The 16,613-nt window shown below is 41.0% G+C and overlaps 3 protein-coding genes across 7 annotated transcripts; all 3 read left to right on the top strand.

Moving 5' to 3' along the window:
• Positions 1-245: 245 nt before the first annotated feature.
• Positions 246-4,797, top strand: LOC110843275 (mucin-5AC). Of its 4 annotated transcripts, none has more exons than XR_004834196.1 (8): positions 246-705; positions 778-1,263; positions 1,340-1,480; positions 1,601-1,794; positions 2,273-3,035; positions 3,308-3,742; positions 3,805-3,920; positions 4,008-4,797. XR_004834196.1 is itself a non-coding variant. In XM_035848850.1 (7 exons), exons 2-6 carry the CDS (start codon positions 827-829, stop codon positions 3,918-3,920), a joined length of 2,148 nt encoding a protein of 715 aa, XP_035704743.1. In that variant the 5' UTR covers positions 246-705; positions 778-826; the 3' UTR covers positions 4,008-4,797. The 4 variants fall into 4 exon arrangements, 2 of the variants coding, with proteins under 2 accessions (XP_035704743.1, XP_021944928.1); XR_004834195.1 differs by having other exon boundaries at positions 3,995-4,797; XM_035848850.1 differs by having other exon boundaries at positions 3,308-3,920.
• Positions 4,798-5,208: 411 nt separating this feature from the next.
• On the top strand, positions 5,209-9,650 carry LOC110843274 (protein stoned-A). Of its 2 annotated transcripts, none has more exons than XM_035848849.1 (11): positions 5,209-5,914; positions 6,008-6,066; positions 6,152-6,261; positions 6,350-6,462; positions 6,536-6,699; positions 6,790-7,653; positions 7,742-7,919; positions 8,003-8,207; positions 8,276-8,965; positions 9,027-9,172; positions 9,314-9,650. In XM_035848849.1, the coding sequence occupies exons 2-11, from the start codon at positions 6,037-6,039 to the stop codon at positions 9,622-9,624; spliced, it is 2,811 nt and encodes a 936-aa protein (XP_035704742.1). In that variant the 5' UTR covers positions 5,209-5,914; positions 6,008-6,036; the 3' UTR covers positions 9,625-9,650. The 2 variants fall into 2 exon arrangements, with proteins under 2 accessions (XP_035704742.1, XP_021944927.1); XM_022089235.2 differs by having other exon boundaries at positions 6,149-6,261.
• A 119-nt stretch (positions 9,651-9,769) lies between these two features.
• LOC110845156 (protein stoned-B) lies at positions 9,770-16,248 on the top strand. The gene is made up of 13 exons (XM_022091522.2): positions 9,770-10,242; positions 10,329-10,490; positions 10,564-11,392; positions 11,494-11,697; positions 11,775-11,973; positions 12,091-12,572; positions 12,648-12,874; positions 12,961-12,992; positions 13,098-13,270; positions 13,363-13,401; positions 13,472-13,605; positions 13,699-14,158; positions 14,234-16,248. The coding sequence occupies exons 1-13, from the start codon at positions 9,802-9,804 to the stop codon at positions 14,581-14,583; spliced, it is 3,732 nt and encodes a 1,243-aa protein (XP_021947214.1). The 5' UTR covers positions 9,770-9,801; the 3' UTR covers positions 14,584-16,248.
• Positions 16,249-16,613: the final 365 nt, after the last annotated feature.

The following is a 16,613-nucleotide window of genomic DNA, read 5'->3' as shown; positions in this document are numbered from 1 at the left end:
AATGTTGCTGGCTGCAGGTGGAATGGTGGAGGCGGAAGTAGATTCGCCAAAATGTAGCTGTCTGTCTCCTCGTATTGCATTATAGACAAAGACGAGCGAATCCATACATCACGACGAGCAGGGAGACCCGCATTTTTGCAATGTTGTCGACAATCCCGGACAAAAAGTGGCAGGTGAAAGCATTCTCCGATATGAATGGACGCCCCAGCACGACTAGTATCTTAAGTCTTTTGGTGTGTGTTTTGTGTGTGTGTGTGTATTCGTGGGTATTATTGTAGTCGTGGGTGAGTGAGTGTGCTATAGAGAGTAAGTTAGAGAGAAAGAGAGAGCGGAGAAAACGAGTGCTTTCCATTCCTCACTTTCACTGCTACAGACACCAGCAAAACCCTACCCAACTTTACTTTCCTTCCTTCCTTCCATCCAACCAACTCCTACCACCATCCACACTTGGTCGTCTTCGCTCCTTCTGAATTATTCCACTATACGCGATGGGCAGTGGGTGGGCAGGGTTGTTGGGGTGTGCCCTTCTACCACTCCTCCTTCTCCTCCTCCACAAGGGCGACCAGTAGCGAGTTTATAATGCAAATTAAGGACTCAGAAGGAGCATCCCGGAGCCGAGGCGACACAAAATTTATTTATCGGGCATAAAGTAACAATCTTCTTGGGCGAGGTAGTACTAGTCGTGGTGGTGGTGGTGGTTTTGCGGTATGTGAAAAACATGAATAATTTTTATTAATACGCGAATTATTTCATAGTATTTTATTGCTGGCGAATAAGGTGGGTGGAGAAGGAGGACGTGCACGTATATGTAAAGCTCATCTGCAGCATGTCGTCCTCAACCGTTCTAAAGAAAGGCGCCCCGTCTCGGAGCTACCCGTCCCGTCAGCGCAAACTAGGCCCCGCCCCGTTCGCGTCGTTTGAAGATTTAAGCGATGAGTTAGAATCCCCCTCCGGAGATCAAGGCGCGAGTGCAGGAGGTGGTCCTGGTCCTTCTTCCATGGTCCAGGCCCTTCCGGGGATAGAGGAGGACGATGGTGATATCAGACCCCACAAATCCGTTACGGCAACCTCTTCCGGGAGTACCGTAACATTCGCCGTGTCACAACCAACTTCTGGTCTTCAAACGCCATCCACCCCTCGGATTGATATTTCATGTGCATCCTCCTCCACGCCACCGTCGGAGGAGTCGGAATCTGAAAAAGAACTGTTTCAAGGCGGCCTTGGTTTCGCGTTTCATGAAGAAGGGACGGAAGAGTTGAGAAGGTGCGGTTATCATATTCTAACTTTTTTGATCTATCCAGACAATTATGTAATTACTTAAATATTTACTACGATACAGTTCGACAGAAGAGTTGGATCTTGGTGGCGAGGTTTTGGAGATGGACTCGGAAGAGGAACGCAGACAAAAGAAGAGAGAGAAAGAAGCATATTCTGAAGATATTTATAGGAGAGCATCTACGCCTGCAAATATTTTCTATAGGTACGCATGCATAGGTTACTACTTACATATTCACTGCCACTCGTTCATTGTTTTAATTTTGGCCATGTTGTGTCAGAAATATTGACATTTTACGTACGTATACATTGAATTATGTAACAGAAGGAAATCATCAAACACAATGGCGAATGATGATTACGGGGCGGATGACGATATTCACAGAAAACCTTCAGCGCACACATTGTTCTTGGATGGCCTCCTTTCGAGACCGACTGCACGACACAGGGGAGCTTCCTTTGGCAGTGGGGACTATGGACGACCTGGAGCACTTTCCTCAATGTCGGCACATTCATCAGGTATGCATTTAACACGACAAACTCGCAGTTTAAACTTAACGAGTCTCATTAAATGACTTTGCGTATAATGTATGCACATACGTAGGTAGACTGAATGAGAGTCATTAAAACTCTGTATTTTACAGCTTTGTTTATTAAATGATTAAGCAACCGTAAAAAGTGTGCGCATATAGATATCTGTATTGTGCAAAACTTTAGCAGGGCAGTTCAATTCACTTTGCTCATTTTTGTAGCACACGACATATTTAATGACAATAATAATCTTTAATGTAAACAGGAAGTTTTGGTTTGCGTAGTATCATATTCAAATTTATGTACATATGTATGACTCTGACTCTAGTTTATGTATGCTATACTAAAATGGTTTCAATTTTGATCATCGTTTCCCCGTAATTTCCAACAGCATAAATAAGTATTACCAGTTATTTATGTAGACTTCCATTTAAATGTATACTTATGCATGTATATTGCTATGCAGGGTCTATACGGGGCCGATCGCGGTCTCCCTCTCCGCACAAAATGATGTTGGAGACCTCATTTTGTGGGTGTAAACCAATCCCTACCAAATCCATGGACGTTCCAGATGACAGTAGTAGTTCTTCGAGTAAAGTAGTAACCAAACCTCAGGAACAAGGGGAGGTAAAAGTAGCAAAAAGGTCTCCCAAAGTTCCCATAAAAATAAAACCTCCCAGCACTGATCAAGATTATCCTCCTCCTGAGGAAAAAAGTGCCCGTTCTCTCTCCATAAAATCACTCACAGCCCCCTCAACATCACGGTCACCAGACCCACCCTCCAGTCCCACAACCTCTTCCACCGGCGGCGGGGATAGTCGTCGACCTTCGTACGGTCGAAGATCGGTATCGCCATTTAAAATGGTGTATGAAACCTCATTTTGTGGGAGTAAACCTATTCCAACAAAATCCATGGAGGTCCCAGATTCACCTCCTAAAAACAAGGACGGGTTACCTAATGATCAAGATCTTTCCGCCTTTCTTTTATCGCAAACGACGGCACAAGTTCACTCATCCACGTCTCCAAGACCTTTATCGCCATCGTCCCCCAAATCCTCAGATCATTGGAGACCCATCACGCCCAAAAGTGAATCAGAGTTATCCCCATTTCCTCAGACAGGGGGACAAGGTGTATCGGAGGAGAGTAGTCCTTCCATTTCGACATCCACTGCAAAATACGTGTCAACTCCGAATCCGAATCTTAAACTTCAAACTTCCAATATTTTCAAGTAAGGTTATACAATATTTAATTAGAGATCTGCATGTGTGTTAAAATTTAAAACAACCTTCAGTGTTCAATGTTGATTTAGCCAGAGACTGTGATCTCCTGTGAGCCTGATCACAGTCCGCTAAAGTCTACTTCTAAATTTTTCATGTGTACCAAATTTCAAGTAGATACAATGAGTTTAACGAGAGTTATCATGAGACGGACACGATGGTTCCATGAACCTTGACTCGGGCTTAAAGACGAAAATAACTAATTTATTCACTCTAAAATTAGGTGGCCTGAAACCAAGAAAGCTGATGAAGTCACAAACGAAATCCATTTTTCCGAACCCCCTTCTTCTCTTCCAGTCGAGGACGCGTGTAGTACTTCATCCATGGGCGGGGGCATGGAAGAAGCAAAATTTCTCCAGTCCGAGTTTGACACTGAGGCGGAAGTTGACGCGGACGACTACGAGGATGGCGATTTGCCTTACATTCCAACAACTCTGCCACAAGAGAAGCCTTCGACAGAGTTGGTATTTCCATCAAAGGAACGCCGCAGTAGTGAAGGGCTGACACCCTTGCAACGTCCAAAAGTGATCCGACCCCCAAATCCAGCTTCGTTGAATGACTATATTGCATACGCTTCTGGTTCCGGGAGTGGCGACAAAATGAAAATCAATCTCCCAAGGGAAGACTCTTTAGGCGGTGGGTCTGCCAGTGCGAGTGGGTATGTTCCCGTTGGGGGTGGGGTTGCTAATGAAGGGGGCAATTTAAGAAATTCTTCTCCAGGAAAGAAAAAGGGATCCATTGGTGCCACTAATTGGGCAGACTTTGCGGAAATGGGGCTCAGATCTCCAAGAGAATTGAGAAAAAAGTTAAGAGAAGAAAATGGAGAATCCGACTAGGTACAGAAATATGCGACTAATTAGAAATATTGCTGAAACATATCTATAAAACTGGTATCTTTTTACATTTTCAGTGATTTTCTATAGGAATAACATCAGCAGGACTGACTCCAATCGTAACTCCAAAAACTTTTCAAATTACAATACAAAAAATGCATTTAACGCAAAAAACTTAACTGATTCCAAAAATATCATTAAAAAATTAAGATTGTAATTATTAAATATACGTAACATAACCGGCGTCGTGACTACAATTTGTTTAAGCAACGCCTCGAAGAAGAATTACTAAAACTGGAGGAGGACGCGAAGAGTGTGCTTAATAAGTCAGTATTGTATTCATTCCTTACTACTCAAGTATATAATTACCACATGACATAATGACACACATGACATCTTACGACTTATCATCCTCACCGTAAATAAATATAACACATACATACCTCGTTATATACCTTATCCTAAAAGCAATATAGGTTATCAAAGTGAAACTTATATACAAACAAATAAATACTACCAGATTCTTATGCAAATTAACAAATACAATTATTCTATACTTATGTACTTGGTGAAGCAATTAATTAATTATATTCTAGATTATTTCCATTTTCTTATTTTTTGTATATCAAAGTATGCAATGACAATTGTGCATATAAATATTACTAAAAAAACAATTTAGGTAACATTGTCCTGTTATTATAAACAAATAAAAGTAATAATATAAAAATTACTTAAGGACGAAATAGTAATAATCAAATAGCACATGAAACAAGAAGACAAAATGAAATATCTCCCAGTAATAAGGTTTATACGTATTCTGATTACTTACATGTATGTAAAAGCGATTATATAATTACTGGTAAATTTGGGTGGCACATTACTGGTCCTTCATTTCTCGAGTATACGTTGCAAAACATATTTATATATTAACTGCTCTCTCTGGCCGGTGATTGTCGCATTATTAAGAAAAACAGGAATTACTATTCGTGTTGTGAAGGAATTTGATTTCCTCTAAAGGACATTTATCAAGACGTATAAATGGTGCCATACATATATATATATTACATATATAGGAAACGGTGGCGAAGAAAATATGAAGAGAAAATAGCCAAAAAATTGAACAAATAAATGTCCCCCTCCCCCAAATCTAAATACTTTGTCGAAATTAGTCTGATTTAGTTTTAGTTCAAATGATACGAGAGAAATTACAAAAAACGCATCATTATTTCCATCTAAAATTTGTCAAATACAAGATTGGATAAAGAAAATAAAATTATCAATCAATGAAAATTAAGCCCATTTTCATTTATCTTTCTTATTCCCTTTGCATTCAAGACAAACTATTTAATAGAATTGCATGCATTTCACCCGAGTGTGGGTTGTACATTACAGAACAAAAATTTCATTCATGCGCCATACCACGGTTTCCTCTTATCGATCCATGACATGCTTAAGACTATTCCTGGTACCTAGTCGACTCCTCTGGAGCTAATTCCTACCCGGGTATAAGAATCCGAATTCGGGTGAGTGCTTTAGCTCCCACCACCCAGCAGAAAACAGAAGAGAAAGTAGTATTGGTTATGCACAGTGTATAGAACTTCTCGTTACTTTGCTACTTTCTCGTCGTCCCAGCCCAGACTTACACCACCATGACCACCCGAGAACCGAAAAGGCAGACTTGTACCCTTTCTCCTTCCATTTACTCATCATCGCCACTATTCACCGTGCCATACCATCAACACCACCTTTCCTCTCCCCCAGCAGAAATATAGAGCACGAGTTACACCCAATTGATTCACCCACTCACACTTTACACCACTGCAATCATTCCATCGACGGATGAGAGATAAGTGACAAACAAGTAACAAACTAATTCGCGACAAGTTTTTGTCGGATAAAAAAGTATCAGATTTAGAAGAAAGTTTGAAAATAAGAAATGAGAATTTCTTGGGACATGAGTGAACCCACGCTACGATCATGCTTATCCATCTGATCAGGTGATTATCTTGGGAAATACTTGTACCATCAAAATTAAGTGGTTATACTAATTACTTACTTAATAATCCATCATTCATTTCTCATGTCTCTAGTTTCGACAGTAGTTTTTGCTTAGCAGAATATGTTAAAGGGCGTAAAGAAGGGGCTGAAGGTATTGGAACAATTTGCATATCTCAATATTTTTGAGGCTGCATGTACGTAAAAACCTACAACTAATTAATTACTCCTTAAAGAAGAAGATAAAAGGGAAGAAGCACGGCAAAGCGGACGAGGACGACTTATTTGACCCAGAGCAGTTGGAAAAACTTAAGCGTGAACTTGAAGAGAAGCGTAAAGCCGAAGCAGCGTAAGCGTCATTCATTTGCATATCGTATCAATTCTTTAGATAAATTTATATCAGAAATATCTCTGAAAAATTTATAATAAATTAACAGTGAAGGAGGCGAATCATCGTCCCATAACGGAGGTCAACAAGCAGCTGCGTCCAGTGCCGCACAAGACGAGGAGTGGGCAAAATTTAAATTACTCACTGCCGGAGTTGACACCGGTTAGAAATATATGACACGATCTGAAAATGTCCAATTACGACATAATCAAATATTTTATGATTTTTTAAACAGTCTTAAACAAAGCAACTGAAGAATTAGGAAAAATTAAAGAAACTTCATTCTTTCAAAGAGTTGTCACTGATCCTACAAATCTTTGGAGACCTGATAAAGGCCCAGGAGCGCCAGTAGTAGAAACTAAAGTTGAAGAAGAGGTCGAGGTTCCAGTAGAAGAAGAGGTACATAAATTGACCCTTCGAAAAACCAAAATTTACTTTAAATTTGTCCACATAATCCCTAAAAACTGTTTCATTCGTCTGATTAACTAGATTCCAGAAGAGCCTGTCGTCGCTCCAGAAGACGTTGAACCAGTTGAACTTGACGATTCCCTTTTCGACACTGCTTATTTAGATGCTATCGCCGCTGGTGAAATCAAGCTAGCCTACATCCCCGATTCCCCCACAGAAGAAGAGGGCGACGATCCATTTGACACTTCTGGCGTAGCAGACGTCGTCAAACGAATCGAGGAGGCCGAAAAGAAGGCCAAGCGACAAGTCAACCTCGGTTCTGCCGCAAGTTTTCTTAGTGGGAAGGGTGCTACCGAGGGGGAGCTCGACAACAGCAGGGCACGCCCCAGAGCAGGTGGAAGGACTGGGAGAGCGCGTCCCAGGGCTGTAAATCTCTTAGGCGACTCTGAAAACGCTCCTGCCGCCCCAATCTTTGAAAGTGCAAGTAAAAAGGAAGAACAAAAGGATATTTTTGACGACCTCCTCAACTCTGAACCAAACGACGCATTACCGCTACCAGAACTCGAATCTTGTATTTTGGCAAGCACTTCTCCCGTTCCGAGCGTCCAAGTTGTAAAATCCGAGTCACCCACTACTGACAAAGCCATACAAGATATCCTTGGCGAATTTGATGATATCTTAGCAAAAGCAGAATCATCCAGTAGCGAACCACCCACACGACTTGTTGGAGGAAGTGCAGATTATTTAAGATCAATTTTAGAACCGGAGGAAGACCTCGACGACGAATTTGCAGCCCTTGCAAGTGAGTCCTTAGCAAAAAGCCCGTTGCCTGTGAAAGAGGAGGAGGCAGAAGCAGAACCAGAAGAGGACGACCCCTTCGACACAACCTTTGTCGAAAAGGTTGTCGTTGAAGAGAAAGAAGTTGAACAAGTTGAATTAAAAAAGGTTCATATTTTTTATAGCCACTCTGCATTATAAAATTTCTGGGTTATAAAATTTAGAACTTAAACTCTTGATTTGCATAAAAATCTAGGACGACGACGATGACTTTGATTTTGATCCCCGAGCTGACGAACCTGCTCGTCTGACCCCACCACCACAATCTCTTTTAGACGATCATTCCCCCACTGGAGAAAACTTGCCCACACTCGAACTTCAATTTAGAGCCAAAGCAGCAACTGGGCATTTAGTTGATCACGCAGAATTAAAGGGTATGCACATATAAATATGACGACTGACTAAATAGTTGAGAAAAAATGTAATTATACTCTATTTACTTTCTGTATTTTTCTAGCACCCGGTGAAAAAGAAACCGATCCTTTTGATACATCAACAGTAAAAGTTGTCCTACCTGGTCGAGCAGAACTAAAATTACTAGAAGAAGAACTTCTTAACGCAGAGGTTGCCCCATTGACGGCAAAAATCCCCCACTTGCCAGCTAAATTTAGCGCCCCTGCAAAACCAGTAGAACCAGAGGACGACTTTGATTTTAATCCACGGTAATCATTAATTTTACTTTTTGTTAGAAAAATATCTTTCAAAATTTAAATGTCTACTATGAATTTAGTTCTGAGGAGGAAAAGCCTGATCATCCATTCGATCAGGGAGACGAGATCGTAAATCCACCCCTAGCCGACTCTGAGGATCACAGAGTTTTAATTCCACAACAAGAAGAAGAGGCGGAACTAGACCCATTCGACACGAGTTGCGTTGCAGGTCTCAACTTGGGTCCGGGACAGTTAGAATTAAAACTACTGGAAAGCGAATTGGTCTCCAGAGACGAAACTCAACATCCTGTTACAGCAGGGACAAGTGGTTTAGAACAACTTGAGGACGACTTTGATTTCGATCCACGTGGTGACGAGGAACCCGATCCATTCGTTGTTGTTGTAAAGCAAGGAATTCTCAAGACAGAGGACATATTTGGTGATCACGAGGAGGAGTTTATTGGCACGGACAAACCTTTAATTCCTCAACAGGAGGGTGTAACGCTATCCCCTAAACCACTTCAACCAGAGAATCAAGGAGACCACGACGACGACGTTGACCCATTTGACACTTCTTCCATTGAAGTGATTAAGCTTTTGCCACCCTCAGAACTAAAAGCGATCGAAGCTCATCTCATCTCAGCACCCGAATTTTCTCAAACTGCTCCTCAAATTAAACTAAAAGCTGCATTTTCTGCACCAGCCGTTCCCCAAACGTTTGTCGAATTAAAACCGCAACTTACTGTGGACGAGGAAGCTGCATCGGAAAAGTAAGTTTGTGTATATATTTGACGACTAATTAGTAATGCTAATTATTTATTTGCATTGCAGACCACATCTTTTGGAAGAGGAGGATCCATTTCATCTAGAAATTGAACACAAACCACTGACTCCTCTAGAAATTCCTGACTTTGACCCCTTTGATACATCCATTGCAGAAGGCGTGATTCCAGGAAAAACTGAAATTCGTGTCCTTGGTACGTGGCTAAAAATAAAATTTATTCGATTAATCAAAGGGTTACACTGGTACAGAAACATGACAATGTATTCATGGTCGATACTCATACGCTCAAATGATACTTACAAAAAATTGTAATCAGTAATCTGAAAATTTCTAGAGCAAGAACTTCAACTTGGGTTTGACGGATTGAGTGGGAGGAGATTATCAGACCCAGACTTTGACCCGAGAGGGGCAACCGTTGTGAAGGAACCACAACCCATTCATCCGGCTGCGTTATCATACGTCTCAAAAATTTTGGAACCAACTCGGTCAGGAAGTCTAAATCTAGGCGCCGATGAAGACGACGTTGACCCCTTTGATACTTCCGCAGCAGATAACTTCACAAGTAATATTGGTCCGCCAGTGACAGCATTAGCAACAAATCAACAACCCCCAGATTTGAAAGCCTTGGAGGCTGAACTTCTCTAAATCCGCACTTTGGAATCTCAATTGTGCGAAATTGTTAACTTTTCCTTGGTGAAAGTGAATAATCGCTATAAGTTCATTAATAACTATATTGTGACTTTATTGTCCCCTTTCGTGTGACTTTGCGTGGGTGTAAAAATTACCTGATTGAATTCTCCCCTGAATTGTAATACGTACACGATGGCGTTCAACCCTTTCCTGATGGAGTCCGACTACGCGGCGGCCCAATCCTCGTCTGCCGCGACAATGTATACGTCCCCCGCCCCACAACAGCACGTCCCAATGGACACTGGGGGCTCATCTAACCCGTTTCTTTCCTTTGGGGCACAAGACGAACCACCGGCTGCAGAGATGCCTCCAGTGGTCATGCCATCATATATGGATCATCAAAGTAGTTTATACGGTGCCACTGCAGGTGGAGCAGGTGACAATCCATTCTTAAGTTACGACATGGGTCCCTCCGTTCCAGTTGCTGCTGCGAGTTCCAATCCGTTCGCCGACTTTGCTGCACCCGAACCACAAATGTCGGCGGCAGATATGGGGATGGGATCGGGTACTACGATAACAATGGGGGCGAATGCATACTTTGCTTCGACGGCGGATATGTCGTATGCACACATGGTAAGCCGATTAACACCACATTCTTGGGTCGCGTGGGCCAGTCATCAAGATATTTAAAGAATGGCTTCTTGGTTTATTCTATCCAGTCTGTCGCCTACTTTCAACAAAATTCAGAACATCCAAACCTGATTGATACCTCTGAACCTGATGTCATCCATTCACAGCAAGCACAAACTACTCAGAATCTGTTGGAATCAGTGACAGGTGTACTGGAAGCCACGTCGGATTCTCTCCTGGACCGACTCAGGGTATGAAGAAAATGTTGCATGTTTTTAGGCGATATATGTCAATACACTAATACATATATTATCGATTTTGCAGGTAAATGCACCAAGTCCCACCCCCGAACTGCCAAGTCCAACTCCATCTCCGCGGTCACCCAGTCCTGATCTACTTGGTGGAGACTTAATGTCTGAACCTCCCCCTGTTCCTCCACCATCCGCCAACCCGCTTGCCCCATCCCCTCATCAGCTCGATTCAATCATGGACCTATTTGATGCCAGCAACAAGACGTCCTCCGCTAATTCTGCACATGTCGACCTGATGGGATTATACAATACTTCTCAAACTGCACCCGTGGTGTCTTTAGCCGAGGATACAGTTCCGCCAGCACCTCCAAAATCAATCCCCATGGAGGTTGATACTGCCCCTCTTTCAGCCCCCCTTGTCGACTTTGTTATCGAACCTGCTACTCCACGAGCGAAGGAAATTCCGCAAGAGCAGCCGATGAAAGAATCGTCACCATCATCGCTCAGTCCTGTTCAGTCCCCTGCTGAAAAACACCCACCACCGCGACCACCCCAACCACCATCCCCTGTTCGAAGTCCAGTTCTATCCCCTGTGCATGAGGCCACACCACCTCCAAGACCCACGACAGCTCCACCCGCCCGACCTGCCCCACCGCCAGTGGTGCCGACTCCAAAGTCGCCCGTGTTGGCAGAGAAACCACTCCCTTCTCGACCACCCCCGCCAGTTCCTCCTGCTCCAAGGGCCACACCTTCCCCGCAACCACCAACTTATTCAGCACCACCGCCACCAGTGGTAAACCAAACACCACCGGTAACAAATATTTTTGCAGCTCCTGTCCATGAATCTTCATCACCTTTTGGCGCCGCTATTGTAACCAGCGCTCCTCCACCCACTGTAAAAGGTATACATATTTACGTAGTGATGTATTTCCTAACGTTTGGAACCCATTAAACCCCTGTCATAACAGTTCATCAATTCTAACAAATGACTTAAATTTTTCAGGTGGATTCGACATGTTTACCGCAAGCAGCCAACCACAATCTGCTTTCAATTCTAGTTCAAGTGGAGGAACTGCAGCACTCCGTAAAACAGACACGTTTGACGCATTTGATGCAAAGTTTGAACAGTTGGCTGAAGCTGGGGGTGGCAATGCTAATAATGCTTTTGGACTACCTCCAACCATAACCACGACCAACTCGGACTCGGGTTTGTTTAAATTCTACGCATTTTTTGCATAATATTTACAATACTTATTTAATCGACGATAATTTTACAATGTGCAGCTTGGGGATCGGACGGTGATTCTTTTGGAGGAGGAGCTGACACCGAAATGGGGTTTGGCGTGGGGGGATTCGATTCCTTCCTCTCCATGACAGAACCACCTCCTGTACCGCAGAGTACCCCAGCCAAGATACGACGAGGCGATGGAGGCGACGATTTTGATAATGACGACGAAGATAAGGAAATGTCTGTCACGATACGGTACTTACTTTTTTTTAAATCTCCCTCTCTCTTTCTGCATATATGTACTTTTTGTGCATCCTGATTCTCACAACCGTGTATGATACATATATAACTATAATTATTGTTTATTGGCAGACCTCGTAACGAAAACGACTTGACACTAACAATCGCTCCATGTCTGGCTCCACCCCCCAAAAGCCCCGCAATCTCAACGGGTTCGGCGTACTCCGAGGAAAACAATACAGCTGCGTACGTCCCATTCCTCTCACAATCAAGTGCGCCCATGGTGGACAACAGTTACGCTGAAGCCCGACGCCAAACACAGATGAATCGGACCGAGAGTGGAGAATCGCCTCAAACTCCGCTTTTCGAAGAAGACACGTCTCAACCGTTGGAAGACTTCCCACGCACAAAGTATACTTGCGAAGGTTGGGACATGCAAGTCCGGTATCCCAACAAGAAGGTCACATTTGGGGGACAGAGGTCATGGAAAGCTGTATTCGTACGAGTGGATCATCAAGGTGATATTCCCGTCGTCAAGATTTATGGGAAGAAAGGAGACAAAGAACCAATTCAGGAGATTCCGTTACAGTCGTCCTACTCAGTTTCAGACATCAGTATGGATAATTAAATATATATTATTCATAGCTAATATTGATGCGTATTGAATTGATCCCTATTTCATTCTTTAGGCGCCCAACAATTTGATCAGTATGGAAAAATATTCACAGCCAAACTACAATTTGTCTATTATAAAGAGAGGCCGGGCGTAAGACCTGGACAAATTGGAAAAGCCAGCCGGCTTTCTCATAAACTTAGCGCATTTGCCGCATATGCAATCACTGGGGATACATCGGGTGTCAAAGAATTTGGTAGTGATTTAAAGAAACTTGGCCTTCCTTTGGAACATGCGCCACAAGTGAGTACTCTCTATACGCAAATTTATTTCTGCACATTCAATTAAATAAATGAGTGCTACATATTATTGCTAAATTTTTGCGGTAGGTTTCTCAACTGGTTAAACTGGGTACCCAATGGTAAGAAACTATGTATTACATGCTTACATAACAAATGGAACTATAAGCTTCGTACTTCATGATTAAAAGTAAATTCGTAAATTAATCTGTCAAAATTATTCTCAGCTATGACGATATGAAGCAATTCTCCGTCTACATCGAGGAAACCCTTTTTCGACTTTCCACACATCGTGACCGCGCCCTCAATTATAAAACAGAGGAAATACAAGTGACCATCGTGGATGAATATTACGTGGAACAGGATCTTTTTGGCGTTGTCACCCGACAAATTGCCCGAGGTAGGTTTCTCATTTGTACATATTTAAATATTTAGTATTCTTCATCTGCTTAATTTGTACTTATAATAACGGCGAATGTTTCATTTCAATAGTTCGCGTCATGTTCCTCTCGTTTTTGAATGGCGTAGCAGGTAAGCGGTACTGTGGTACTGATACATAAAGCTGAAGTTTCATAACTGAAATTTTATCCACTTTATGCAGAAATTGAAATGGGTGTCAATGATATGAGACGACAAGGAAAGGAAATTGTGGGCCGACATGACATCTGTCCCGTTCCGACCGAAGAGTGGATTAGGATGGAAGACATTGAGTTTTCAAACATTGTCGATCCTGTGGTATGCAATTTTGACAACTATTTTTTTAAAAATCAGATGAAAATCGAACGAAATTTCACTTTATATTTAAATTTATATTTCTTCATGGTTCAGGAATTCGAACAAACTCAAACAATTAAATTCAAACCACCCGACGCTTCATATCTCGAATTGATGAGATTCCGCGTACGACCTCCACGTCGCAGGGAACTCCCTCTTCAAATAAAAACAACCTTCATTACTACTGGACAAAGGATCGAAATACGATCCGATATCCTTGTTCCTGGCTACACTTCTAGAAAACTTGGTCAAATTCCGTGTGAAGATGTCATGGTTAGATTTCCCATCCCGGAAACATGGATCTATATGTTCCGAGTAGAGAAACATTTCCGATATGGTTCAGTAAAAAGTGCGCACAGGAGAAGCGGTAAGGTGAAAGGTGTGGAAAGAATTTTGGGAGCTTTGGACGTAGTGGAACCAAGTTTAATGGAGACAACTTCCGGTCAAGCGAAATATGAGCATCATCACAGAGCCATTGTTTGGAGAATTCCACGATTACCAAAGGAAGGACAGGGTAACACCAGCAACAACTATTTTAAATGTACAATATTGCTTAAATACTGGAATCAAATTTCATTTCTCTGCATAGGTGCCTACACCACCCACTCATTCTTTTGCCACATTACGCTCCAACCTCATGAAAAAATCCCTGACAATTTGAGCAAGCATTGTTACGTTGAATTTACTATGCCCCATACGACCGTATCTCACACCGTGTGTCGGTCCATCTCTGTCCCCACGAGTGACGAACCTCCCGAAAAGGCGTGCCGTTACCTAAGTCGCCATGAGTACACCGTGGAAATTGAGCATCGAGAAGGACTCACGCCCGCGTCGTACAGCGTCGCTGCTGCCGTCACAAAGGAACCCGAAGAAGCGCAGCAACCTGTACGTGGAGAATTTGAAGAACAAAAATACGATTCGGATTTCTCCGACGATTAAATGATTATGTGTTAATTTTTGTATATAATGTAAATATGCCATATCATTTGTTCTATACTAAATAATCCAGAAACTTTAACTAAACCATAAGTGATATAAAATATAAGACAAAGAAACAGAGCCAAAAAGTAGAGAGGAAAATAAGATGAGATTATCATTATTCTCCACAAAATACAGCAGATATATAGTTAACTAATGTGTAGCTCGAAATAGTCTCAACACAAGAAAGCTTATATTTAACAGTATTTTAGTACATTGAATAATTTTTATTTTGCTCATCAATATCGTTCGGTATTTTTCGTCCAATTATTTTTGAACTTCAAGTTTTCATAGGAATTTGTCATTCCAAAAGTAATAATTTTTTTGGGTAGTGGGAGGACAATACTAAAAGTAAAACATCTCAACAAATATTTACGTATATAAATATATAACAAACATTTATTTATTGTCAATTCTGAGTGGCTCAGCATAAAATTATTTTGTAATCGAGTGCGCTCCTTACTTAATTCAGGTTTATTATTAAAATATATATGTGGAGAATCAGTCAATTCATTTTATTTTTAAATATTGACTTTCTGAAAATATTATTATCTTTGTCATAGTAATTGATCTGCAAATATTTTCAAGTACCTCATAACTAACTATTTACCTTCGATATACATAAATAATGTAAGAATATCCATACACTAGGTGTCTTAATTATTAAAATATTTACTTAACCAGTCATGCACAAGTTGTAGCTGGGACGGAGTGCAATTCTAGTCAAATGATGGTTTCGATTTTAATGACGGTCTTCTACACTGCTCTTGCCCGAGTTAATTGATGCTACTTTACAATAAAAAGTGGGTGTCGTTTTCTCTATCAATCGAGTACGTTAGAGGCGTCGTTGTCGTCCATCACTGTAAATTGCTAACGATTTTAAACCTACATTAGTGTATAAAAATAAAAGAAAGTTCAATGCCTATTGTGACTGGATATCTACATAATACACTATATTTAGATGTTACGTTATGAATAGTTTGCCTGTTATATATGTCAGAAAAAAGATTAAATGATTATAAAGACCAATAATGAATTATATTGAAACATGCAGTAGAGTGGAAATATAGTAAACGAGTTGTAAATAATAATTATATAGTGCAAAATCTAAGAGTCAGTTAAATAACGACTATTTTGCATGTAGATATAGATAGATAATAAATATACAATTCAAAGAGTCAATCAATCAATCCATGTCAAAGAATGATATATGTAAAACTAAGGCGATATACAGTTATTGCAGTTACGATGAGAAAAATACCGGGTATTGTGAGGTGACAAATTTTGTATACAAGTTTTTTAAAAAACAAAATCTGAGATTCACAAACTCCTAATGTTTTGAAAAAAATTGTACAAAAAATTTGTCGCCTCGCAGTACCTGCTATACTTCTCTCCATAACTGCAATAGCTGTATATCGCCTTGATGTATGTAAAACTGTCGTATTTAGATCTGATCATGATCTGAGAGACCTATTAATTGTATCCTAGTTGTTAATTTGATGAGAGATATTATGGGCAGCGTACATTATTGACGTCTAAAACAAGAAAGCAAAGTAATACGACTGTATGTATTCGTAGTCAAACATAGTAAAAATAAACAATACAACTAATACAATAAGAAATACACATTCCTACGAATTTATTGCGATCATTATGTCTTGGGTTTACCATATCGAATTATGGATCAAAATACTAACGACTAACTTCCTAAGATCAAAAAAGGTCCATACAAGGGAAATTGAAAATTGCAGATTTTTTCCTTGTGAAAATGGTTTTAGTCTTAGTTTCCATACGTCAAATTAGCTGTCAGCAATTAATAACACCTACAACCATGGAACTCATACAATTAATGGCAGGCCGTCTTTGCCAAATTTATTTCTCCAAAAGCATTATTTCCATTAGTAACGTATGTATGTCAACTTAAATTAGACTTCAAGTTAGCCTTATCTCAGGACGTACTGTCCCACAGATAAAGTATATATAACTTGCAT

This window comes from Folsomia candida, unplaced genomic scaffold (genome assembly GCF_002217175.1).
Source record: "Folsomia candida strain VU population unplaced genomic scaffold, ASM221717v1 Fcan01_Sc002, whole genome shotgun sequence".
NCBI lineage: Eukaryota > Metazoa > Arthropoda > Collembola > Entomobryomorpha > Isotomidae > Folsomia > Folsomia candida.
This window is presented reverse-complemented; position numbering and strand designations above follow the sequence as displayed.

Excerpts from the sequence above, each read along its gene's own strand:
- LOC110843275 (XM_035848850.1), top strand. The coding sequence starts at position 827 with ATGTCGTCCTCAACCGTTCTAAAGAAAGGCGCCCCGTCTCGGAGCTAC. Across the intron at positions 1,481-1,600 it reads CCTGCAAATATTTTCTATAG|AAGGAAATCATCAAACACAA; the intron begins GTACGCATGCAT and ends ATTATGTAACAG. Across the intron at positions 1,795-2,272 it reads AATGTCGGCACATTCATCAG|GGTCTATACGGGGCCGATCG; the intron begins GTATGCATTTAA and ends ATTGCTATGCAG.
- LOC110843274 (XM_022089235.2), top strand. The coding sequence starts at position 6,037 with ATGTTAAAGGGCGTAAAGAAGGGGCTGAAG. Across the intron at positions 6,262-6,349 it reads AAGCGTAAAGCCGAAGCAGC|TGAAGGAGGCGAATCATCGT; the intron begins GTAAGCGTCATT and ends ATAAATTAACAG. Across the intron at positions 8,966-9,026 it reads GAGGAAGCTGCATCGGAAAA|ACCACATCTTTTGGAAGAGG; the intron begins GTAAGTTTGTGT and ends TTTGCATTGCAG.
- LOC110845156 (XM_022091522.2), top strand. The coding sequence starts at position 9,802 with ATGGCGTTCAACCCTTTCCTGATGGAGTCCGACTACGCGGCGGCCCAA. Across the intron at positions 10,243-10,328 it reads ATATGTCGTATGCACACATG|TCTGTCGCCTACTTTCAACA; the intron begins GTAAGCCGATTA and ends TATTCTATCCAG. Across the intron at positions 12,573-12,647 it reads CTACTCAGTTTCAGACATCA|GCGCCCAACAATTTGATCAG; the intron begins GTATGGATAATT and ends TTCATTCTTTAG.